Source organism: Lontra canadensis, unplaced genomic scaffold, assembly GCF_010015895.1.
Source record: "Lontra canadensis isolate GAN:19392208 unplaced genomic scaffold, GSC_riverotter_1.0 scaffold31, whole genome shotgun sequence".
NCBI lineage: Eukaryota > Metazoa > Chordata > Mammalia > Carnivora > Mustelidae > Lontra > Lontra canadensis.
In genome coordinates, this window is record NW_022631025.1 from 15730035 (window position 1) to 15756721 (window position 26687).

The 26687-nt window shown below is 41.2% G+C and overlaps 1 protein-coding gene across 3 annotated transcripts in view; it reads left to right on the forward strand.

Moving 5' to 3' along the window:
* Nucleotides 1–26687, forward strand: part of PCSK5 (proprotein convertase subtilisin/kexin type 5) — a 443312-nt gene that overhangs the window by 104856 nt on the left and 311769 nt on the right. For all 3 annotated transcript variants that reach the window (XM_032866664.1, XM_032866665.1, XM_032866666.1), the window contains exons 4-5: nucleotides 15122–15265; nucleotides 19296–19372. In XM_032866664.1, the coding sequence (XP_032722555.1) occupies nucleotides 15122–15265; nucleotides 19296–19372 (221 nt within the window). The remainder of the gene's footprint in view (nucleotides 1–15121; nucleotides 15266–19295; nucleotides 19373–26687) is intronic.

The following is a 26687-nucleotide window of genomic DNA, read 5'->3' on the forward strand; positions in this document are numbered from 1 at the left end:
AAATTTTTAATTAGAGCTATATTCTCATATCTGCAGGTTCTATTTCAGTGTGTTTCATTTGGGTTCAGGTGTTACAGTTTTGTTCTTTTGCAGATTTATGAGCAGGATTTCACTAAGCTGCAATATTTTGATTCCCTTCATATTTTGTTCTGTAGAAACCTTGCATGGATATTTGTCTACTGGTTTCCATTCATTTTGAACTGTTTTATTTTCTGAGACCATTAGTAGCAGCTGTGTGTAGAAGGAGGTGGGAGTTCGGACAACTAGTTAAGTTCTACAGTTCAAGAGCACACTGGCCTTTGGAGGGCTTTGTTCACCTGTTTTGATCAAAGTTTTTAAGAGGAGATGGTCTTCTGACGTTCTTTCTTTTTCTTTCTTTTTTTTTTTTTTTTTGACTTCTTTCTGTCTTTTTCTTATCATCTCCTTCTCCATCAAGTCCCCAAAGAGTGCCCCCCGACAAGGTGCTCCCTAGTACCCGTAAGTGATGCCTTCCAAGACAGCCACCTCTGCTCCTTTGCATTTTGAACCCTAGCCAGTCTTCAGATCTGTTGTTACCATTCCTCTACTGAAGATGAAGCTTTCTCATTATGTGGTAATTGCATCTGTGTTCTACCACCATTGGGATTCTGCTGCCTCCTTACTCCACATAGGTGCTTTTTGAAGGAGGTGTGAAGAGGTTACAATTTAGGTGGTTTTCATCATCATAGTCAAGCCAGCATTAGATTCTCAGAGCCTATTCTGGATATGAAGAAAATGGAACACTGTGTTTTTTCTTTATGCATTCCTACTCTAGCAATCTTAATTCTTCTCTAGGAAACACAGAGGCAATTGGTTGAACTAGGAGACATCATAATCAATAATAGACAATTATTATCATCCCACAGAGTTTCCTTCTATCAGAATTGTGGTAGTAAAGGTTGCCATATTTAGCTAATAAAAATATAAGAAACCTAATGAAATTTGATAAATAGTAATTCAGATAAATAATGAATAATTTTTTAGTATGTCAGGTTAAGGATGGGTCTGATACTGATGGGCTTCTTCCTCTTGTGAGGAAAAGCTTGTTGTGACTTCCTCCTTCCTTCTGCATGGGATACTAGTGAGAGATGTCAGATGTGAAGCTGTGGCAGTTTTCTTGCAACCAGGAGGCACTTTAAGGGGGCAGAGGTCAGCTAAGCATGGTGGCTGAACAGGCAAGACCCTGGTTCCATAGTGATACCATTAAGCCGCTGTGCCAACCTTGGAATCCCCTAGTACCTGATTTCTTGAGTAATAATTAAGTACCTTTCTGACTATGATTCATTAGGTCTTCTTTTCTTTGTAGCTGAAAACATTCCAAGTTAATAGAAACTCATTCCAACTAGAAAGTAACGCAGAAATTTTAAAGGTTAAACCCATCTTTTTTTAGGAAGTTTTATTTTTTGTTTGTTTTAGTTCCCAGGCTCTTGGGAACAGTGACCTTTCACTTTATCGTTTATTGGCCTTTCTTCCCTCCTACTAAAAATATGGAGAAGGGTAGGTTTTCTCACCTGTCCATCAAGCAGCCATTTGAATCTCCTTAACACCGATTTAACATCTTTCAAGATCATTCTCCACTTTCTCAATGTTGGAAATTTCTCCCCTAAATCAAAGGTGGAAACATAACCGCTGTTAGACATCGGGTGTTTGGGACCATGACCAACTGTGAAGTACTTATATTAGTTCTCCATGACGAGCCTCCTAACTGAGTAGATAGATATGACAACAGATGTTTGGGAAACTGTGTTGTAAGATACATAGTGTTGTCCTGGCGTGTGTGTCCATGGAAAGTGCAAACACTAGTGTAGAATTTAACTGATGAAACATTCCTCCCATTAGTAAATGGGGGGGAAAAGTGACCTGTGTTATAGGAGCAGTGTTCTAAGAGTTTACCCTGTGGTAGGAGTTGCCACAGAGAAGGTCTGGTGTCCATGCCCTGAAAATGAAGATGTCTTACTATGTTTGTATAGTGCTTTCCTGGAATTACTATGTTTCTCCTAGCAAAGAAATTCTGTACGATGCTCTTAAAGCAAGTTGTTTGGTTAGATTCTTTAAAGGATTTGACTTTGTGTGTGTGTGTGTGTGTGTGTGTGTGTGTGTGTGTGTGAAGAACATTTGCAGTTACCCTTGCTAGTGTAGGATAAAAATGACTTTGTTTTCTTCCTCATTATACTTCTGGGTCTGAGGAGAATCTTCACCAGGTCGAAGAAGCAATCTTTTCTGTGGTCTCCTTTATTGAGTAGCTCATCAAATATATTATGGAATCCTTCATCTTTTCTGCAGCATCTACTGCTTGTGCCATAGTGGAGGAAGCACTAGATTTATTATTGGCCTGTCCAAGCAAAGTGTTTCCTGGTCCTTACAAACAACTTTGTAGATCTTATTCTAGTTGGCGTCTTTAAGTAAACATTGAAAGCAACAATGTCAGGTAGATATGGACAATTATTTTGACTCGGTCTAGGGAACAATATTAAAATGGGCTTTTCAGTAGCTATCTGAATTGATTTTGTTGATTGTCAAAGGCGAGATTGTTTTTGCTTGGCGGTAAAAATAGATTTGTTTTTCTCTGGACCCATCACAGTAATAGCACATTTCATACTCTACGTTGCTGGGGGTTCTTTGACTTGGGAAATTTTTTGTTCTTAAATTTGTATTTGGAATGGTTTTTGTTTTGCTTTTGTTTTCATTTTAAATGGCCATAGGTCTGGAACCTCAGTTTTGCTCTGGCATGCTCTTCTCGAGCTGGGATTTATTGCCTCCTCCTCATAAAGATCTCTTTTCAAAATGAAGTTTCTGTGTTCATTGAGTAAAGGTCAGCTTAGTAATAGCAAAATGGTTAAAAAACTCAATGTATACATTTAATAACACATTTCCCTTGATGTTTTCCAAAATCTCTTTTGTTTCTTCTGTAACTATGACCATAATCTCTCATTATACTGTGTGTCTCATTTGTCTGTTTATAATCTGTCTACTCCAACTTGAATGGAAACTTGGTGAAGGTCAGACCCTGTTTTCTCATTCCCTGGTGAAGAGTCAACCTCCAGAAAACTGTTGAATTAGTATTGCTTGGGAAGTTAAAAACAAACTTGTATAACATAAGTGAATGAAAGATATGTCTTGACAGTTAACAGCTGTAGAGAAATGGTATAATGTAATTGCCATTCCTTTGGCTATTATGGGATACCATCATTACACAATAGGTACATGTCCTTTGGAAGGACTTGGAGATCACTCAACCGGGACAAATAGACCTTAATAACTAAATCTTACACATAAGATTGAAGATTCTCCAGCTGTTCACGTGAATAAAGAAGCCATCTTAAATTTCCATATCCGTCGAGCCTTCAGGGACCTACAGCCCCGGGATGTCTGGCGGCAACTGAATGGGAGGCCCCAGTTAGAGCCACCCACAAAGCAGACCCTCATGGAGCACAGCACTATAAGCCATAGTAGTTGGGTTTTCGGCCATTAAGTTTTGGGGTAGTTGGTTTACACTGTGTAGGAAAGAGAGAAAGTTGACAATACAACCTGCATTTATTGATACTAATGACTTTCCTCTTTTTCTAAGTGGCACACTTTTTTGGTTCCATTGTACATACCAAGCCTATTCCTTGGTCATATAAAAACATAAAGACTAGATGACACTTGGAGAATTCATGTTACTAGGAAAAAGAAAAGATGTGTAGGTGTCAACACAGGCTCTTTGGCTTGGTGGGAAAGTGTAGGGGAATTGCGATTTTGTCTGCAACTGGTTATGACTTTGGGGGTTTTGACCATGCTCTCTCTCCGGATACAATTGCTTGATTTTTAAGAATAAGAATTTGACACACTAATATTATTTTTCCATCTTTTGGGAGTTTCTATACAATTACTGCAGGTTTCTTATAGAAATAAATGTATTTGAGGTAATGACTTATTAAAGTGTGTGGTGAAACCCTTCAGAGACTTGAGAGTGTTCAGAAAGTTGAGTCAGTAATCTATCCAGAGAGAAACAAAGCTAAAAATCCAAAAGGCTGTTTGAAATTCCACGTCCCATTAGTTTTTATATATAATTCCAACAGACCACCAAATCTTACTTGTCCTTTAATGGTATCTTACTTCATTGCCAATTCTTGAGGCAAAAATTAGGGCAATGAGCCACTGTTTAAGGCCAAACTTCTGCTTGACTGTATTTTAAATTTTGACAAGTTAAGCTTGTGTTTTATAAGGGAAGTTCAAGTGGTTTTTACTCTGGAAGGGGAGGAGCTTATATAATAGTTCTACACATCACTTGAATATGGGAGGCTTCGCTTTTCTTTTTCTTCCATTCCTCTGTATCCTCTTCCACATACATATCATGTGACTCGGTCTTGATTGACAACTTCCTTTCGGAACATCCAATCTGTGGGAATTTGGGGAGGCGACTTAGTGAAGCTGAAGTAGCTTTTACTGTTCCGAAGTTCTGCGGAGTTCTAGAAAGGGGCGCATCCTTCATTAAAACTTTGACAGAAGTCAAAGCATGGTAGATCTTGCAAGGTTACCTGCATGTATTATTTATTTGTTTTCTGTCTGTCAATCTGTATATCCACACATCTATTTAAGAGAAACCATTGATGTGGTCAAACCTTACCACAGAACAATGGAGGGCTTGGGAGGATCTTGTATAAGTTTGTCCCTGTTCTTTATTAGTTTTTTTTTTTAATTGAAAAATGGATTTTTTTCCTCACCTTAAAAATAGCTGCCACTACCATTATTTTTCAAGACAATATTGCCATTTTCGAAATAATACATATGAAGAGACATGACCCCTTAGTAAGATTGTGTTTAAATATCTTCAAATGATATTCAGATTCTTTCTCCCTGACCTTAAATGTCTCCAGTATTAGAAAAAATTGTTTTCTGTTTTTCCTCCAAATTTCTTTGTGATTTTGAAAAGATAAAGAGAGGGGCGCTTGAGTTCTGAAGTCAGTTGTTACGCTTACCCTAACCATACTACATTCTGCTCCTGGCAGGGGGAAAGTCCTGCAATCTCTTAACTCCTCTTCCTGGGATCTCAGTGGAAAAAAAGTAGAAAAATTTTCTGAGCCAGATTTGTGCATAGAGATCCAGAAGGTGAAGAGTTCCATGCCAGCAGAATTGTGTACACAATGTAAACAAAGAAATTACATTTTAGAAAGAATAAGGCTCCCTGCTTATTGATGTTCGCATAATTATTAAATAACGCTACTCCATTGCTTCTAAAATTCATTTTCATGAGCTCCAACATAGAAGTTGTTTCTTGGATTTATAGGCGCTTAGGGAAAACATTTTAATTGAGATCATCCTTAAGTAAACACAACTTAACTAATTTACTAATTGCTCCATTTGAGGCAAGAGGAGTGCATTACGAATCCTAGGTTCTTGATTCACAGTCAGCCAGAAAGAAAGGCCTTTAGTAAAACTGAGTTTTTCCTCAACTCATAGAAGAGTTTACCTCCTGACCAGAAGGCAAGACCATATTAAAAATGAGCCACTGACCCAGGACTGGAGAAGAGTCAAGAAGTGCTTACGTCCGTTGTGCCATGTGTTGGTCCAAAGGAAACAGACCTGTGCCCTGAGCTTCTCTCTAGCCTGGAGAGATTTCCCATCAGGCCTGTAAGGGGATAACAGCGTGTCTGTCCCTGTGTTGTATCTCTTCTGAGTTCTTCTGCCAGAACTACTTACTGAACATCACCAGTGGCCCATTAGCATAATCAGGACCCTCAAGTGAATGTCTTCTTTTCTTCTCCCATAATTCTTTGCGAAGCCTTCAGTCCCTGCACATTTCCTATGCGGTTTCTTGAATCTTCTCACTGGCAAGGTTGAATCAGCAGGTATACCCTATTAGGAGTCCATGTGTGGAAGACCAAGATTTCTAGATCCCACTTGAACCTTTTCTAATACCTGTTACCTGTGTAACGTGTCTTAACTATGTAAATTACCTTCTGCATTTTACCCAGTTTACTTCTGCCTTCTCTGTTCAATAAATACAAACTTAACAATGATTATTTCTACCGTGAACTCTAGAGGTTACAAAGACACAGAATACAGACGCTAGTTCTTCAAGAGTCTTGTCATTTCATTGCGAAAATAAAACCCATATATCATCAGATTTCTGGTGTGAGTGCTGAATGGGGGAAGCAGGGAAATGCCAGGCTCTCTGAAGGGAAGGTTCGAACAAATGCACAGCGATCCCAGAATTCATCTTAGAATCATTCATATATATATATATATATATATATATATATATATATATATATATTTATATATATATATATATATTTATATATATCCATTTACGTATCCTCCTGGCTGTTCCTCTGTGATGTGTCTGTGATGACACAGACAACCCTTCTCTTCCACATAAGTTCTGCCAACCGAATGCTCTGATCTTTTCCTACGTTTCTGGGTTCGGCCTACTTCCTTTAGACAGATAACCTCATATGCCCATTAGCTTTTGCTGTCTAAAAACCACTCTCAAAACTATGTGCTTTTGAAACACAGATATTTATTGTTTTTATGATTCTTCACGTCCTCTGTTGGGGCTGAGCTCAGCTGAGCCACTCTCTGGTTTCACGTGGAGTCACTCATGACTCTGTGCGCCATTCTGGGTCTGCTGGGGGCTCGAGAGTCTAGTGTGGCTTTAGCTGGGACAGCTTTCATCTCTTCAGTGTGGTCACTCATCTTTTAACAGTCCCCCTTCTCTTGCTCACATGGCCACTGGGAAGGGTGACAAGACAAGGAGCGTGGGAGGTGTGGGACTGGAACGCTGTCACTTTTGTTACATTTTTAGGGTCCAAAGCAAGTTGCCAAGCCAGCCAGAAATCGAGGAGGAAGGAATACCCTCATAGTTTGATGGGAGGAATTCCAAGTGCCACAGGTGTAGGGGAGCGGCGGAGAATTATGTCCATTTTAGCTTCAAACACATCTGATGATTACCCCAAATTTTGCTAAGACCATCACATTTACACAGTATATGCTGCCCTTAGGCATTGTTTAACTTTGAGGCAACAAACGGTACCAGACAGTGTGCTCACTGCCAGATGATGGGGTGACTTAAGGGGCGAAGATGTTAACATTTTATAGACATGAACAGATTTGAGATGGGAAATAGCCCAATGCCAAAATTGTAGGAAGAAATCACTTGTGGATCTGAGCAGAAACTTGAGATCCACGTATCCGATTGTTATAGGCTACTGTTCTGGGGATGTCACTGTAATTTCCTTATTTCTAGAACTGAAGTTGGTATTTTCATTCCCTAACCAAACTTCATCTCATGCTGCTTTTCTCAGGAAATGATCCTACCATTTGCTATGTAGCCCAAGCCACCATCTGATGATTCTTGGTTTTTCTCTCTCTCACCATATTCAGTCATTGTTTCTAACAATAACTCTTTGGGATGCCTATTAGGTATCACACGCTGGAGTGTCTCCTGTCTCCGCTAATCTAGACCACTGTCCTCTCTCCCTCAGTAGAGCTGTCTCCCAACTAATTGGTCTCCATGCTTTCCTTCATGTTCTGTAGGACCCACTGTGACTTCTTAAAACTAAATGTTCATCCAGTTGGCATCCAATGACTGAGTTTTTACTATGTGTTAGACTCTGTGGATACAGAAATCAAGGCAAAGTGACTGCCTCTGGGAGTCTATAATCTGGTGTGGGAGACGTGATAGAGACAAGTTGATAGATGACACAGTAATTAGGAGTGCTGTGAAGAAAATGAAATCAGAGTCAAGAGTAGAGAGTGACACAGTGCTATTTCCCATCACTGGATTAGGGAAGGCCTGTCTCTGGAAGTGATCGTGGAACATCAGAGAGGGAACTGTGTGGATATCTGAGTCAGTGTCAGCAAATAGCAAGATTTCCAAACCTTGGGATAGGAGTAGGGTTGGGATGGAAAAGGATAGTTAGTGGAACTGAATGAGTAATAGGGCAGGGGAATGGCTTCCCATTAGTCTAGTCAAGTCATCCCAGCTATCCTTACAAAGGATCAAGTGACAAAAAAAAAAAAAAAAAAAAAAGAAAGAAAAAGAAAACAAAAACATTTAACAAAACAAAACAAACAAAAAAGGATCAAGTGCCCCTTCACGTTTGTCTGACCTGCCTTTCCAGACAATGAAGAAAACCGTTATTGTATTATTTTTGTAGTAATCCTCTCTCTCTTTCTCTCTCTCCATAATTAGTGTTCTTTTCTAAACTATTGGGTATACTCATACCTCCTATGACTGTGTTCTCATCAATAAAGGATTGTAGTAACAGCAGCCATTTCTTATGTACTTTATCTTCTTTAATCTTTATGGCAATTCTCTACATTCAAACTATAGATCAGGTTTTAAGAATGTAGGGAACTTAACAAACTCATGTAGCTGGAAAGTGGCAGAGGTGGGATTTAATTTTTCTGATAACCCCAGCTGTAGTAGTTAGTTGCTATGCTGAGTTTCATGTCGTTAAAATAGACTGGGCTTCTTTGGAATTTCTGGAAAATCTACAAATTGAATAATCCTCCTTGAATAATTGGTTGTTAGAACTGTTTTGGTCAGGGACACCTCTCCCCCCCCCCCCCCCCGCCATGTGTGTGATAACAAAGGACTTCAAGTCCATCAAATTGAACCATAAACTGAATAGTACATGTCTAAGGGCTCTAACTTAATTAAAATCTATGAAGTCATCCTTGGTTTTGGAGTTATAGAATCTCTACTTCATGTATCCCAAGAAGAACCCATAAGTTTATGGCCTCACAAAAGTCCAAAGTCCAATATCTCTAGCTATCCCTGAGAAAGAAGTCAAGGAAAGACCTTTTCCAAATAGATGCAAGAAGAAGTAAAATGATTGTCTGAAACTGTGAAGGGGACAACTAAACATAGGTACTTACCAGTACCATCTGAGAAGCAGATGTCAGATCCATTGGAAGGGACAATTTCATCTTAAATGGAGCAAGGCTAACAGTGGAGTGAGCCATTTCCTGTGGTGTTTTGGATATGCCTTCTGAGAGCTCATGAGAACTTACTGTTGCAGATTCAGGAATTCTGTGGAGTGTGATAGTTTAAAACTCAATTTTGTGGAGTGTGGGTATTTACACCATGGAAATTGGCAAACACTACAAATAAGGGATTTTTTTTTTAAAGTTTATTTAGTTTTTTTTTTTAGTAATCTCTATGTCAAATATGGGGCTCGAACTCACAACCCCAAGATCAAGATCATATGCTCTTCTGATGAGGCAGCCTGGAGACCCAAAGGAATTTTCTTTTCTTTTCTTTTTCTTTTCTTTTTTTTTTTTTTTTTATGAATCGAGAGGTACATAGGTGGCTCAGTCCGTAGAGCCTCAAATTCTTGATTTTAGCTCAGGTCCTGATCTCAGGGTCATGAGATGGAGCCCCATGTTGGGCTCTGCACTCAGTGCAGAATCTGCTTTGGATTCTCTTTCTCTCTCCCTCTGTCCCTCCTCTCTCTCTCTCTCTCTCTCTCATCTCTCTCTCTCTCTTTCTCAGTAAATGAATGGATGAATGAATTAAATAAAATCTTTTAAAAACTATTTAGCAAAGAAGTGAGCTCTCTGTCATTGCAACTAAGAAAATAGAAACTTTATGATTTCCTGAAAGATATGTTGGAATACATGGAATTAGGGAAAAATTAGGTCCCTACGGCCTTACTCAGCTTTGTTCTACCTTATCCCTTGAATGCACTGATCACAGTGCTAAGGCAAGTGAGATTTGTGATTTGAATGCCTTTACCGATGCTCTTTTGTCGAACACCCACTCCTAACCTACTCCTGACTTCACACATGTTACATCTTCCTCTAAGCCCCTTCTGTTTTAACTTCTAACAGAAGAGTTTCCATAACCCTGTGGTCTGGTGTCAGATTGTTTCCTTTTGAATCCTAATTTTAATATTGACTAGCTGTTGTGAACTCTGGAAGGCTACTGAGTCTGATTAAGTCCCCCCCACCTTTTTAATCTGTTTAAAGTAAATGGTAGGAATACCTCCTTCAAACAGTTGTTCTGAGTCTTAAATGAAGTAATTAGTCCAGTGCTTGGCCATGATAAGACTCTTGTAGGTGTCAGTTCTATTTCCCCTAAGGGAGTATCGATTCTGGGTTTTGTTTTTTTGTTTTGCTTTTTTTTTTTTTTAATTTCTTACACCTTTTGGACTCCAGCTTCTACAAAGAATTTCAAGTATATATACACTGTACTAGGTTGACTAGCTATGTTTTTGAATTTGTCTATAAAACAGAATTTTTGTGTATTCTGCATTCTCACAAAGCGTGTATTCTCAGAAATGCAGTCTGTGGAGCCACTGTATTGATAATAACAAGAGATGTTTTCAATGTTAGTGAGTGAGCTGTTGGCAGCATATAAGGGTCCTCTGAAGACCCTCAGAACTTGGAGAAGTTTAAAAAGAATGACATTGAGAGTCATCCCCCATCCATCCCCCAATAAAAGGATGGCAAAAACATAACAAAAGTGTTTATTTTTAGTAGAAACTGTTCTTTCATTGAGCAAGCACTGTGATGTGTTCGTGAAAACACAAGAAAAGCAGACACACCCAGAGTGATTTATTTTTTTTAATTTTTTATTATTATGTTCAGTTAGCCAACATATAGTACATCATCAGTTTTTAGTGTAGTGTTCAGTGGTCCCTTAGTTGCATACAACACCAGTGCTCATCACAACACGTGCCCTCCTTAATGCCCATCACCCGGTTACCCCATCCCCCCACCCGCCTCCCTTCTTTAACCCATAGTTTGTTTCCCGGAGTCCAGAGTCTCTCATGGTTTGCCTCCCTCTCTGATATCTTTGTCTTCAGTTTTCCCTCCCTTCCCCTATGGTCCTGTGCACTAGTCCTTAAGCAGAACAGCTCATAATCCGGGTATGGAAAAGGTCATTTCTAGAGCCCACAGAGCAAACTCCTTCAAATTGCATTCCCAAATAAAAGCTTTTATGGATAAGGAAGTGAGAGATGCAGGTGGCAAGCATCGTTCCTATTTTCCATTTGTGTCATTTCTCTGAATATTTAGTCACTTGTGCATAGGCCATCATTGAAAATATAGTACATTATTCAGAAACAAAGGTGAATACATTTACTGTAAGTATTTATATATACTGAGCATATATGTGGTTTGCATCATCTTCAGAGATCGTGGAGGCTCTGAGTGGACTCTTTTTGAATACCGGTCTGTAGACCACATATATGGTGACACATTTCTGGAAACTAGCCTTGAGTTCAGCTCTGGCCGAGATCTTCTCAACGTTGATTGACTATGTCTGAGGAAATTCGAACTAATCTATGTTCTTTTTGCCTTCGGGTGATGCTACAGCATCGATTCGTGTCAAGGAAATAGGGCCCAGTTTGGAGACCATTTCAGTGAGGCAGTTAAGGAAGTGATTAATTCATTCTCCTCTTGGGTCATTGTTGACTGGCACCAGTATATTCCATAGTCTTTGCTCTCTGGATACCTTGGGTGTATGAAACAACCACATCAGAAACATGTTTGGAAGCCTAGACCACTGGAAATGTGTGTTTAAAAAAAAAAAAAAAACTAAAGATCACATTCAGAATTTAGGATTCTGATTTAAGGGTCCTCTAACCTTACTACTCATTTGCAGGAAACACCCCAGGCCCTGATTTCTTTTTCTTTTGACATGTTGGCCACTTGCTATATTAGATGATCCGAATGAATTGGCTGTTTCCCCTCCTTCCCTTTCCATGTTGGCAGATGAAAAGAAAAAAGATGGTACAAAAATATTTAATCTGTAAAAGTCGGTTTCAACAGGGGCAAAGGTGGAAGAAAGAAACCTAATTGCTTCACTTTTAACACACATGTTTTCCATAGACAGCTGGTTTTCTTCAGTTTTCATAATTACAATTTCAGGCAGCATCCCTCCACTCCAGGATGGCTATCTCATTTGTGGGTTACCCATTTCCTGCACATTTCCTTCCTCCAGCCCACCTCTTGGCCACATTAACATTACTTCATGTCACAAACGATACCACAGGTGGCCAGAACAGGTTCTGAGAAAGGGAAAATGACGTGGAAACCTGTCAAGGTTGCTTTCTGTTACATTAAAGTGTTCGGTGAGGAGAGGCCCACACTCTTGGCCAGAAGGAGACATCTGGAAAACGTAGACATTTCGGAAATCATTTCTTTCATGATTATCTCCATTAAGTAAGCATTAGCTGGCTAGGCATCCCTGACAAGGTTGGAGCAGCGAGCATCACAGCAGCTGTGAACTTGGAAATGAGGTTGAGGATATGCCCTCACTTCTGGCATGTGATCTGTCGGCCCAGTATTTACCACAGTCCCAGGTTAGACTTGGTTTAATGCGTAGTCTTAGAGGGGCTTACAGTCAGTAAGACAAAATTCACATACAAGATCCAACAGTCAAGAGCAGTTCAGAATTTATTAAGGGGTTGGATTTATTAGGGATTGGATTGTGTAGGACAGAATGTGTGTGTCTGTGTCTGTCTGTCTGTCTATATCCTTGAGTTCAGGGATGGAATAGAGACTGATGAGTTGGCTAAAGTCCATGAGAAGTCTTTGTGAGAAGAAGTGTAGGAGCTGGGCTACGCCTGGAAAACTGGGGGGAGGTGGAGAGAGTGGAATCTGGGTCAGTGTCATAGTAGAGTGAATGTGTGGGTGTGTGCAGAGCCTCAAATGCCAGAAAGAAGTCAAGAAGGTGAGGAAAAGATACAGATGTTCAAAAAACATATAAGCCCTCATCCTCCACGAAATTGATATTACCTGCGGTGCAAAGTGGGTACACCCTCTGTGAGAATGAATCCTCAAAACTGTCAAGTGTGTTGATAACATTGGACGAAAGGCAGTCTCATTTGGAGAATAAATTTACAAATTCTTATCAGAGGCTGTTAGACGCATCTGTCTCTCATTAGCACCAGATTTTGATGGATGACGTTCGGAAAAAGATGAGCTTCCGTTGCTTTAGGTTGTTGTTGGAACAAAAGCCCAGTCATGCCTACAAAGCCCTGGATGGTCTGACCTCTCTTCTGCTTCCGATTGGCTGTCTTCCAGACCATTCTGTCCCTCATTCCCTGAGCTTCAGCCATACACCACCTTCTTTCTCTTTCTTCCGTATGCTAAGCTGTTCCCCACCTTATGTTACCCTGGCATTGACTGTGTCCTCTACCGAGAAGAGACGAATGTCTAGGCTGTTGGGCAGAGCAGCTCTTTCTCACCATTCATGCATCAGCTCTGATTTCACTTCCTGAGACCAGAGAGTCGTGAGCCCTGGTCCCCTGGCATTAGCCGTCATATCACCCTCTTTCATTCCTTTAAAACCCAAGGAGGGCTCTGAATGGTGTCTCTCCTTTGGAAGGCTCATTAGGACAGGAACCTTACCTGCCTGCTTGCCGCCATACCCCAGCCGGTAGTAGGTGCTCAGGAAACTGAGTCAGGGGCAGTGGGGTCTCCATTATACTCAAGAGCCTATAAAGCTGGCATTATTTCCCACTCCCGAAGATCTGAACTGTTACAAAGGCAGCAAGAAAATGCAGAATGGTAAGGTCCGGGGTGGCCCATGTCACAACGGCATTATGTTACAGCACGTCTTTTCTCCTTTGTTCCTCTGTGAAGTCTTTTTTTTTTTTTTTTTAAGATTTTATTTATCTATTTAACAGACAGAGATCACAAGTAGGCAGAGAGTCAGGCAGAGAGAAGAGGAAGCAGGCCCCCCCCGCTGCACAGAGAGCCCAATGCAGGGCTCGATCCCAGGACCCTGAGACCATGACCTGAGCTGAAGGCAGAGGCTTTAACCCACTGAGCCACCCAGGCGCCCCTCCTCTGTGAAGTCTTAAGAACCTGGGAAACAACACCCCTTAGGGATATTTCAAAGAGGTGGACTTGTAGGGGTCATTGTGTGGATTGGATGAATGTTAGTCTAACAGGAAAAGCTGCTGGTTTCATGCATTTCTTACTATGTTTATAAGTTGTAGCCATTGTGGAACCAAATGACTCTGAACCTAATGAGCTAAGACCCGATGTTTCTCCTGCCTGCCCTCTGACCATGGCACGCATTCCTGTCCCCTTGCTCGTTCCCTTCTCCAAATACCCCTGACCAAGTGTGCCTGCCCCCTACCTGTCCTGGTGTGACAGCTCTGGTTAATTCCACAAAAGGGATCTGACGAATCTGTTACTTTGTTTCTCATTCATGGTTTCTGACAGTAGCCCCTCTCCAGCTGACACCGTCCAAAAGCTGCCTGAGTTCTCAGCTTTGGCTTGTTTGGCTTCCAGGCGCCTGGTTAAGAAAGGATCAAGTGGGTGTTCTGTCCTTGCCTAGTTTGGGTTTATGAATGAAATGTTACAATGTGGGCGCCTGGGTGGCTCCGTGGGTTAAAGCCTCTGCTTTCAGCTCAGGTCATGATCCCAGGGTCCTGGGATCGAGCCCCGTATCGGGTTCTCTGCTCAGCAGGGAGCCTCCTTTCCTTCCTGCCTCTCTGTCTACTTGTATTCTCTGTCTGTCAAAAAATTAAATAAATAAAGAAAGAAAGGAAGGAAGGAAGGATCAAATGGGTGTTCTACCCTTGCCTAGTTTGGGTTTATGAATGAAATGTTACAATGTGGGTGGCTGGGTGGCTCCGTGGGTTAAAGCCCCTGCCTTCCAATCAGGTCATGATCCCAGAGTCCTAGGATTGAGCCCCATATCAGGCTCTCTGCTCCATGGGGAGCCTGTTCCCCCCCGCCCCTGCCTAACTCTCTGCCTACTTGTGATCTCTGTCTGTCAAATAAATAAAAATCTTAAAAAAAAAAAAAAACAGAAATGTTACAATGCCTTTTTACGTGCCACTAATACGTGCTACGATAAAATGACACACCCCCAATTGTGCCACTGGGATGTAATTTATTTGACTCTATTTTTTCTAAAGGATCTATAGCATTAGGACAGGGCAGAGCTGGCAGAAGATTTCTGTCCCACTTGCCTTCCCCAATCTACCCTTCCCACCTTCTCTTGTTACTATGCTAGAGACCCGTGCTCCTGCTCCGTTGGGCCACCTCCACATTTCCATTAATGCGCTCCATTACCTCCACAAGGAGGTGATTTTCCCATCTTCCGATGATTAGTCCTCCACGCTAATTCTCCCTCCTTCTTCCTTAGCACTGCAGTGACAACACACATCCCTGCCAATCAGACATGAACATTGAAGGAGCCTGGAAGAGAGGCTACACGGGAAAGAACATCGTGGTGACCATCCTGGATGACGGCATTGAGAGAACCCACCCAGATCTGATGCAGAACTATGTGAGTGTGTGCTGTGGTCGGAACCCCTTCCCTCCTGGGAAGTAAGGGGACATGAATGATGATTGTCAGGAAGTAGGGATATTACTGAAAAACTCTGCTAACAGAGTAGGCTCTGTGTATTGCTTCGTCTTATGAAAAGACGTGCCCTCTGAGTACAGGGAGCACGAGCTACTGCTTTCAACTTTCCAATGCCTTTGATGTTCTGATGACACAAAGCAGGGGATAAGGCGGCAGAAATCCCACCCCACCACCCTCTGCTCCCGAAAATGACCGCTCTTCTCAAACTTAGCCTCGCAGCCATGCAACGGGCTCTGTTTCTCTTATGGAGGAAAACATACTAAGAACATTTCTCAAGTTTTTCTACTGGCCTTTCTCTTTTTTTTTTTTTTTTTTTTTAAATTCTTCTTTTTCAAAGGACAATAGTGATCAGCCTCCTACTTGTCCTAGAATCAGTCACTTCCCTTTCTTAAGAAGGAAGTGTGATTCCAGGACTCTAAGAGAACGTAGGATGAGCCCAAGACCACAGAGCAAGGAAAGTGCTGACACTCAGTACTTTGATTGAAAATCGTGGTTTTGATACCGAGGGCCCATGGAACATTGGGGTAAATTTCTGCCCCTTGGGTCTCTGGGTCCCCTTTACCACCATTGATATCTACTGCCCAGAAGAAATGTGTCCATGATCTCTCTAAACTCTACCCTCCAAGCTCATTCCTTCCATTGGCTTTTGCTTTCTAAGTTCGGTTGAGAGTGCCATAATTATCTCTCAGTATGCCATTCTCTGTTGGCTCCAAATTTGTTTCCTGACACCTTAGTGTTCTGTCTAAAATATAAAGCATGGGGACACCTGGGGCCTCAGTCGGTTAAGCAGCTGCCTTCAGCTCAGGTCATGATCCCAAGGTCCTGGGATCGAGTCCTGCATCAGGCTCCTTGCTCAGCAGGGAGCCCGTTTCTCTCTCTGCCTCTGCCTGCCACTCTGCTTACTTGGGCTTTCTCTCTGATAAAAAATAAATAAAATCTTTAAAAAAAAAAAAGTAAAATATAGAGCATGCAACAATCCCCTGTTATCTGCAAATATAACTCTGATTCCCATGACGGCTCGGCAGAAAATCCCATGGATCCCACTCACACCCATGTTTTCTGACTTCCCCTCAGTCCTCTTGTGACAGCTGTTTCCACCCAGAAACACTGATATCGCTGAATGCCACTTTAACGAACCCCTTCACCCCGCCTTCCTTCCTGATTCCAAAATCTGGGCTGTGACAAGTGTCCCTAAATTATATTTCATGTTGATACTGAAAAAAATTTCTCTTAAAATCGGTGATTTTCTAGCCACTGAAAGTTTCCTCTCTTATCCCTGGAAATACAAGCAGCTCTAAATCATGGTGAAGTCTACTTTGCTACCCTTTGCAGGAGTCTTACTGACCCCAAAGGAGGAAAGTCACAGGTCGGGGTGGGTAGCTTTGCCCCGTGTTTATGGAGGGGACCCATAAGGAATCCTGAGCTATATGACTGGGAGGACCCCGTCTCTGCAGATTTTTGTCTTCTATATTCCCGTTCATGGTCATTAAAGGAGTGACTTCAGCCAGCCTAACCCACCGCCCTGTGCCTGAGCTGGCAGAGAATGGTGAGGCAGGCCCTGCCCCATGGTTGCCCCTGCCCAACGGCACAGACGACCTCCCGGCATGCTTGCTGCCTCAGTGGACACAGAGTGGCCCTGGGGGATGTTGTCCTGGGCTCAATCAGAATGGACCTAACTTTTTCCTGAAGGCCAAGTTTCAGAGACAGGGATATGATGCCTTCTTGAAATCCAATCTCTCTCTCTCCTCATCTCCATCTCCCTCAGCATGAGAGGGTTTAGTTTCTGGGCACCACGAGTATCCCCTCCATGTCTTCTCTGTCCCCACTCCCTCTGCCTCTCCCTCTCTTTCTCTCTCTCTCTCACCTACTGCTCCAGCTTCTGAAACCATTTAGAGAGAGCTCGCCATATTGTTTCCAACGTGCCTTTCTCATTCGCTCAGTCTCACTTCTTTCAAGATACTGACTCTCAAATTAATTGTCCTGAAGAGACTCCATTTTATCTTTGCAAATAAAATACCTCCAAGCCACTTCTTTGGTGCCCAGGAAACTCCCACTGGCTCACAGTGACCCATATTTCTGACCCACGGAGACCTTCCTCCACACGAACCCCCAGCGTCACCTCACACTTGAATCTTTCCTCACAGTCTTCCATCCTGTCAGCCGTTTCGTGTCAAACATTCAGCCAAGAAACTTCACAAATTAATTTTTTACAATGACATACTGAAACAATTTCCGCTAAATTAGATGATTTTTCCCTAAGGTTAAAAAAAGAGAGAGAAAGAAGGAACTGCAAATTTATTTCCTTCTCATTTGAACAAAATGTTTGAGTGGCTGCTCTCACCCTGCCTCCAAGCACACACAGGCATTCACAGCGTAGAATTTGAGAGCTAAAAAGAAATTTCTGTTCATCTCCTCTCTTGATAACGGTAGAAGCTGGGGACTGACGGCTACAGTGAGTGAGCCCAGGTCAAATAAAGAACAGAATTGTGGGGACCTCTCTCCCAGCAGAGAAGTCTTTCTGGTCATACACAGTGTCGGTTTTGGGGGGGTGTTCCTGCCCCCCCATGAGCTAGGAATGTATTTGATGAAACACAGCTTTAACCTAATTGTGATTGCATGCCTTGCCCCTTTCATTTTTATCCTCCCTTGAAACAGAATTCTCTAGAACATATCTGTGTGGTGAGCAGTACCAATGATTGTCAGTTATCCCATGTTGGATCTGGTGAAGTATAGAGAAAAGCACATTGGATGGGGTCAGGGGGCACATGGCCTGGGTTCGAGTCTTGGTTCCACAGGCTGGTATGCTTCATGCCTTTGGCCAAGTTATTTAGCCTGTCTTAAGCCTCTCTTTCCTTGCAAGTAAAATTAGTCGGTTACACTTGATACCATTCATGCTCTAGTGACCCGTATGGCGGGGGGCGCTGTGGGGCCACCGTTGTATGAGAAGCAGGGACTTACCTACCACCTTTGTATGTCCAGTGGATTTTACGTAATTTCTCCCGCTATCAGACTCTTCGGTACTACACATTATTTCCAGAAACCAGAGCCTTTGATAAAGCCTGAAAACAAAGATAGCATTGACTTTCACTAAAACTGAAATCAGGAGTTACCCTAAAGCATCAGAAAATACAAAACTTTCTAAATTAGTCCTACCTACTGTGATTTAAATTGGAGTAAAAGTATAAGCCAGTAATTTGTTTTTGGAAATTTAGAAAATCGAAAGAAAGAAATGTAGGAATCCAGAGATATTTCACAATCACTTTTAAAAGCAGACAGACCCAGCTTTGGCTTCACAGATGCTTTTGCCTCATTCTGAAGCCTTGACCTACAATAAAACTGTGTTCTTTATTTTGGTTGGGGCAGAGGGTCACTGGTTATTAGTAAAAAGTCTGAATTACAGACTCTTCTATAATAGTTACAACATCTGGAACCAGACAATTCTTGCCTGATGGAGATACGACGATAACCCAATATAATAAATTTCTAATACTGATTTTTAATTGGCTGGCCAGTTATTTGTGAATTATATTCCAAAATCTTTGAATTACCAGGAATTTGCACACTCCTGAAATGAAGCAAGGAATAGAGAGAGAATCCCTGGAAAATAAATCACTTGGCTTCTAGAGAGTCCAAGAATACTTGGTGGTCACTGGGGACCTCTTCAGAGGAATTGGGTGAGAGGTCAGTTCCAGAGATGAGGGAAAATGTGTTGGCAACAATCGTCTGGGTTCTTCCTTGGTCTGTGGAGAGTATGTCTTCACCTTAAGGAAAAAAATACAACAGTGATTATTACTGAACAAGGCATCCTGACACCACCGAACCATGAATGTATTATTTAATCTAATTACTCTCTTGCAGAAATGTGTTTAAGAATGCATGAGCCTTCAGGTTAATGGCTAATTACTAAACGTCTGTCTCCTCCTCTTTCTTGTTCTCTCCTCTGCGGCTGTAGGATGCCCTGGCGAGTTGTGACGTGAATGGGAATGACCTGGACCCAATGCCTCGATATGATGCAAGCAACGAGAACAAGTAAGGCCCAGCTAAAGGGTGGGTGGCCTGTGGCTGCCAAGGATTTTTGTTTTCTACTCTTGCTGAGGGAAGTATTGCCTTAGAAAGCCTTGGTAACAAATGATCTGTAAATTTGCTCCAAGGTGAACAGGTGTCCTTCCACTGAAGCTTCTGGGTAATCAAAAGGGGGTGGTCTCCATGGTAAGAATGGTCACAGAGAGAACCCTGGGGAATGACTCAGCATTTCCATATCTTGAGGGCACAGCTGGGGAATACTGCCTCTCATGAGGTAATTGGCCCCTGAACCGTTTTGGGGGATGGGGTGCTAAAGGGAAAGGCAAAACAAAGTATACCCCCCAAAAGTTACTTTATTGGGTTAAATTCAACAAATTGGGTTGACTCCTTTGCTTGAGGTCTCTGCCAGGGGCTTTCTTACTAGCTGCTCTGTTCTTCTGTTCTGTAGTGATTGTGTTTTCCACTAATAGACGTGAAATACCTATAAGGTTCACCATGTACAGAACCCATTACCTTTCTTATCTTCACATTCAAGAGTCATAGAAACCCATTTAAGCACTTTTCCACTCTCCAGTCAGTACAGTAGTTCTTGTGAGAGCAGATGAAAACACACAACCATTTGATACCATGGAATATCTTAACATTCTTCAGAAAGTAAATGGGAATGGTTTTTCTTGCTTAAGATGACCCAGATTCTTTAAAGGATTAGTAGATATTTCTAATCTCTGGATCACATTAGCTTTTTTCCTTTTACTGCAAACCTCCTCCAGGATAATGCTATGATTGAAACGCTATCATTTTGATTTTTACTTCCATGTTTTAGTCTGGAATCTCAAAAGTAGCAAAAAGGGGTGTTTTGCCCATTTATTACGTACGATTTCCAGCCTGTGTTTTTCTTCAGGAAAAAATTTCTCAGCAAGTTTGATCTGATGAACTAACTCAGTAAGTTTAGCTAAAATCATCTGACCTAGATAATTGTGACTGCACGTGGGTTTCTTCTTTGTCTTTTTTTCCTCTTTTCACCATCTCCAAAGAAGCTTCAAGAAAGTTACTGTGGAAAGCGTGCTGTTTGCTAATAATTTGGTAAACATTACAGAGCAGATTGAGCGGTAAAAACATTAGTGCATAAATTGATTTTGATAGTATTTTTCAGAGCCTTCTAAACAAAAAAACAAAGGAGTCTGAATTAAACTGGATAGCTTTCTTTCAGTCCTGGCCATTGCTGTCCAGATTACACTGTTTAAATTATAATGTGAGGCAATGTGAACTAATGTATTTAACCTAGTTTATGAACTAGCCTGAAACACTGATAAAGAAGCTTGAAGCTTCTTTTTTTTTTTTTTTAAAGATTTTATTTATTTATTTGACAGACAGAGATCATAAGTAGAGAGTCAGGCAGAGAGAGGAGGAAACAGGCTTCCCACGGAGCAGAGAGCCCAATGCGGGGCTCGATCCCAGGACCCTGAGACCATGACCTGAGTTGAAGGCAGAGGCTTTAACCCACTGAGCCACCCAGGTGCCCCAAAGCTTGAAGCTTCAATACCAAAAAGTCTCCACTGATAAGTTTCGCTATACAGATCATTCTACTGTAGTGCGACATAGGCCTCCCTAAAAACACTTGTGCTCTGCAAAATCTAAAACTGCCAAGTATAAGACTGTGAAATTTGAGCTCAGCCCTCAAAGACTTCATTGGTGATGCACACACAAAAAATGGTAGGGACCTATTTTAAAAAAATAACCCGGTTGTACCCATGTTAAATGGTTATGAGATATGTAAAGTTATAATAAATGCACCACTTTATCTAGAAAAACACCTGAAGTTTGCTTGTGGAAGTGTGTGCCCATTCCGTCTGATCCTACTCCCACGGCTGCCGCTTTGTGTGCAAGAGAAAAAAAGGAGGGGGGGAAAAAGAGATGAAAATTTTGAAAAAAGAACAAAGAATAGGGAGGAAAATTAATCAGTTGAGAGGAGAGGGGAAAACGAAACAAAATGGAGGACACCCCCTCCCGCGGCCCCCCCAGTAGCCTTGGGAATCATGGCAACTTGCCAGTGTACCGTAAGGTGGAAGGTGAGGTACTCGAACCCAGGGAGTCGCAGCTTCAAATGTGGACCAGTGTGGAGCACGGCGCTGCTCGGGTGTGTAGTTGTGCGGGGTTTGTATTCCCATGGCGATGCGTTTTCTACATTCACTGAGAGTTTCTAGAACCAAATTGTGCATCAACACATGTAAATGTCACATTACGCTTACACTGCTCTCCAGTACATCAGTGGTATCGGGAGAAATCTGTGTTTCTGAGGCAAGCCTTAAGGAGAATGGTACGATACTATATCCATGCATTTGCTTTATTCCACCAACATTTGTAGAGAGCAAAGAGGGACAGGAAAGCTACAGGAAAGACTCAATCATGTTCACACCCAGGGTATTTTGGGGCAGGATATTGAGGGGCAAGAGCGGCTACAGGTAGCAACCAGAAACAAATCATATCCTATAGACCATCTTGCCTGAATTCACATGTGGTGAGTTTTTGCATTGAAACTCTCCGTGATGATGGCGACTATTTCCCAGGGCGTGTCAGACGTGTGACTAACACTGCGAACCACAGAGGCTCTGCTTCACAGAGACAGCTCTTGGAGTGTTGGCTTGGATGACTTTTTACAGGCTGCCTTTAAGAAACCGTATCCTTTGCGAGGATTCCTTTCGAACTTGGCCCTCTCCAAGACCTGTTCTCAAGAAGCATGGCCATGGTTCTGCTCGCTCTGGCTTACTCTGGTGTGCCCTGTTTTAACCCCTTCCAAGTATGGTCCAGGGTTCATTGAGGGCCGCATGGGTTTGGTTCTCGGAGCACACAGGCATCGTTCCTGGTATGGGCTTGCCTTTGTAGTCTTGACAGTGAAATATGGCATTTTCAGAGGTACACCACCAGCATTCCCTACCTCTGTTTTAGGAGCGTGACCTGGGACAACAGACGTCCCTTTACCTCCTCTCAGGAGTGCCCCCTGATTTTTTCCTGGCCAAACGCAAGCCATGTACTCTGGCATTTGAGGTTAAGATATCCTCTCTGCTCATTAGACCATAATTATAGATGTGATTGATGAATCTGTCTTTAAGCTAGATAATTCTGTTGGAATAGAAGTCACTTGGCACCAGGAAATTAGCAGTGACTTTGTAGTTCAGAATTGCTGACCGTTAGTTTAGGGTCTCCTGAATCAGCTTTATAATCTTTGGGCCTGAGTCCTCTGAGCTTTCCTCCTTTTTGTTGTTGTTGTTTTTATCTCTTAAATTACTATAATAATACTTCCGCAGTTTAGCAGTAAAATACCTAAAACACCAGACGTACAACTGACTACGTATTAGGCGCTAGATAATTTATAATTATGATTACAGCTTTACTATAAATTATGTGTTCTATTCCTCTGTCTAGTTCTTGATACATAATCGATTGAAAATCACGGTCACCTCAGAATATATGTACCTATGAATATTTGAGATTTAATGTAAGACTTAGAGGTCTCTATCTCCGAGGTTAGTGGTTTCGGTAGGTTTTTCTGCTGCTTTAGGTGGCGAGAGCGGTGACTCACTCAGTCTACAGTAAATCTGCTTTTCTATAGTTCCATTTCCCCACCTCCTGGAGCAGAGCACGAGTCTTTGAATCTGGTGCCAGATAGCGAAGGGGAGAAATTTCTAATCGTCGTCAGAATGAAGCGGTTCAGGCATCTGCTGTGCGGACACCTCCTCTTTGTGTGACCTGACCAGTAGGCTCCAGGGCGTATCTGGAATAATTTCCTGCTTAGCTACATCTGTTCATTCATTCCACGGCACTTCGCGAGATCCTGCTTTGTGAATGGCTCTGTGCTACATGCTTGGGGGTTACGGGATGAAAAAACTTGGGCTCCGACCTAATGGATTTAATTGGTAGATGACTTGAGAAGCCCTAATGCCGGATTGGTTTTAGTACAGAGAGAGAAAGCACCCTCAGAACTCCATGCCAGTCATCTCTTTTAGACTGACATGATTACATTCCTAGTGCTAAAGCTATTTATTGGGTGATGGAAATCACTGCAGAAGTACAAAAGTTATAAAAATTGCTTTTTTGTCACTCTTTCACATCCCCCATAAGAGGTGCATAAAGAAATAGTTCAGTAGAGGAGACCATAAAAGCTGTCCTTCCGTTCAGCTTTGCCTGCGTTCGTATTAGCTTGTCGAGTAAAGGTGACTTTATTGTTCTAGGCTTAAAATAGAAAATGCCTCCCTACAAATGAAAGAGTCTCCTGGCATTTCATACCACTACTCCTATTTCTGATAAATGAATTATTGATGTCTGTGTTAGATCTTCCCTTCCCTAGGTTGCTTCTTGTTAAATGTTCCCTCCATTTAAAAGTCATAGCAACATATTTAGTGGGAGGTGAGAGCACACGTTGTATCTTGAATGGGTGATATGTGGGCCCAGAATCTAATTCCTTTTGAAAATGAACCAATCCATAGGTAGAAAACTTATTTTTTAAAAGGAATTAATCTTTTTTTCATTTTTCTCTCTGATCTCTATTTTCAGGAAGATTTAAGCAGAGCAGATGGAAGCACATATTTTCTGGTTCTTTAGTCTACTTGTACATGTCATTTCTGGTTTTAAGAATGTCACTGTGTTGTAGAAACCAAAGTGCGCGTGGCCTTCTCTTCCTTTTACCTGCAGATGAGGACTGTTTTCAGGAGACAGTATTCCCAAGCAAAGCCAATGAATGTTACCAGTGTTTTCTAAATATAAAGGAAATATTTTAACTCCATTCTAGAGGGGAAAGAAACTAGATCTATGACCTTATCTTTCGATCTATAACCTTAACAATTAGAAGCATTATTTATTTATGTAAATTTTTAAAATTCAAGTACAATTAACATACAGTGTTAAATTAGTTTCTGGTGTACATTTCAACGATTCAACACTTCTATACATCTCTCAGTGCTCATCAGTAGAAGCGCACTCTTAATTCCCTTTATCTATTTTGCCCATCGCCTTTACGTGCCTCCCCTTTGGCAACCACCAGTTTGTTTTCCATATTTAATAGTCTGGCTTCTTGTTTGTCTCTTTTTTTTTTTTCTTTGTTCTTTTGTTTGTTAAATTCCACATGAGGGAAATTATATGGTATTTTTCTTCCTCTGACTTAATTCACTTATTAGCATAATACTCTCCAGGTCCATCTAAGTTGTTGCAAATTGTAAGATTTCTTTCTTTTTTATGGCTGAATAATATTCCTGTGTGTGTGTGTGTGTGTGTGTGTGTGTGTGTGTGACATCTTCTTCATCCATCTGTCAGTGGACACTTGGGCTGCTTCCATATCTTGGCTATTGTGGATAATGCTTCAGTGAACATAGAGGTACATGTATCTTTTCGAATTAGTGCTTTCATTTTCTTTGGGTAAATAGCCAGATGTGCAATTACTGGATCATATGGTAATTCTATTTTTAATTGTTTGAGGAACCTCCATACTGTCTTCCACAGTGGCTGCCCCAGTTTGCATTCCCACCAGTAGTTCACAAGGGTTCCTATTTCTCCTCATCCTCTCCAACACTTGGTATTTCTTGTCTTTTTGATTTTAGCCATCCTGACAGGTACAAAGTGATATTTCACTGTGGTTTTAATTTGTATTTCCCCAGTGATTTGTGATGGTGAGTATGTTTTGTCTTTTGGCTGTATGTATGTCTTCTCAAAGCAATCTTCAGATTTAATGCCATCCCTATCAAAATACATTTTTCACAGAACTAAAACAAATAATCCTAAAATTTGCATGGAACTACGAACAACAACAACAACAACAACAAAACCCAAAGAGCCAAAGCAATCCTTGAAAAAGAACAAAGCTGGAGGTATCACAATCTTAAATTTCAAGACATACTACAAAGCTATAGTCATCAAAACACTATTGCCCTGTCACAAAAACAGACACCAAGAACAATGGAACCAAACCGGAGAACCCAAAAATAAACACATGCTTTTATGGTCAATTAACCTATGACCTAGGAGCCAAGAATATACAGTGGGAAAAAGACAGTCTCTTCAACAAATGGTAGTGGGGAAACTCAACAGCCACATGCAGGAGAGTGAAACACAAAAATAAACTCGAAATGGACCCACAAGTGGGACCTGAGACCATAAAATTCCTAGACAAAAACCTGTTAAACAGTAATTTCTCTGACATCGGCCTTAGTGACATTTTTCTAGGTGTGTCTCCTAAAGCAAAGGGAACAAAAGCAAAATTAAACTATTGGGACTATCCCAAAATAAAAAATTTTGCAAAGCAAAGGAAACCATCCACAAAACAAAAAGGCAGCCTATTTAATGGGAGAAGATATTTGCAAATGCTGTATCCATTCAGGGGTAAATATAAAAAAAGAACTTACACAACTCAACCAAACAACCAAAAAACAATGAATGGAATTTAAAAAAAATAGAGTACCTGAAGAAACATTTTTCCGTAGGAGCCTTATTCCTTTATACCCAGGATTTAGCCAAACACTTCAGATAAAATTATCTTATAGCTAAATAGTTCAGAAAAAAATCTGCCAAAGATGAGCAGAGCCAGTATCAGTGGCCAATTTATTTTTCCAAATATTTCCAATATTTTTCCTCTAGTCTTTTTGCAAAAGAGCACTATAATAGACGATGCAGTAGTTACTTAATCTGTGATTAGCAAATGAATTCACATGACATTGACTACAATTGTACATGCTAGAGGCTTAATGTACCTAAAGCAGATAGTTGTGAAAAATACCTGACCCTTTTTTTTTTTTTTTAATAAGCATACACTCTATGTCCAGGAAGGAACACACCGTAAATATTTTAGAAAATCTGTTTCTGTCACGTGGCGTCATGATGCAATACTTTGAGATCAGTAGAATTTTTGACCTATCTTCTCGATTCTGGAAAGTGGCTGGGTCTGGGGCCTCAAAAAAGTTGGAATAGAGCGGGTAAAGGCTTCTCTCAGCCAAGAAAGCAGCTCACCCTCACCAGCCGTAGGTCACCAGCCCTGCCTTCCTCAGCATGTTAGTCCTCCTCTTCAGTATCTTGCCCAAGACTCACGTGCCTCCATCCCTCCCTCCACTCGAGCTGTCTGTTGGTTTGTCCCTTCTCCCGCCTGCCTCCTTGTAAAACCTTCTCAATGGTTTCCCTGTCTCCAGGCTCACCCCAACCCGCTCTATAAATAATTTATAAATATAAAATATACATTATAAAAATAAATTATTTTATAAATAATTTAAAAAATATTTTCTATATTCTAAACATAATATACAATTATATAAATTAAAATTAAATATACATAAATAAAATA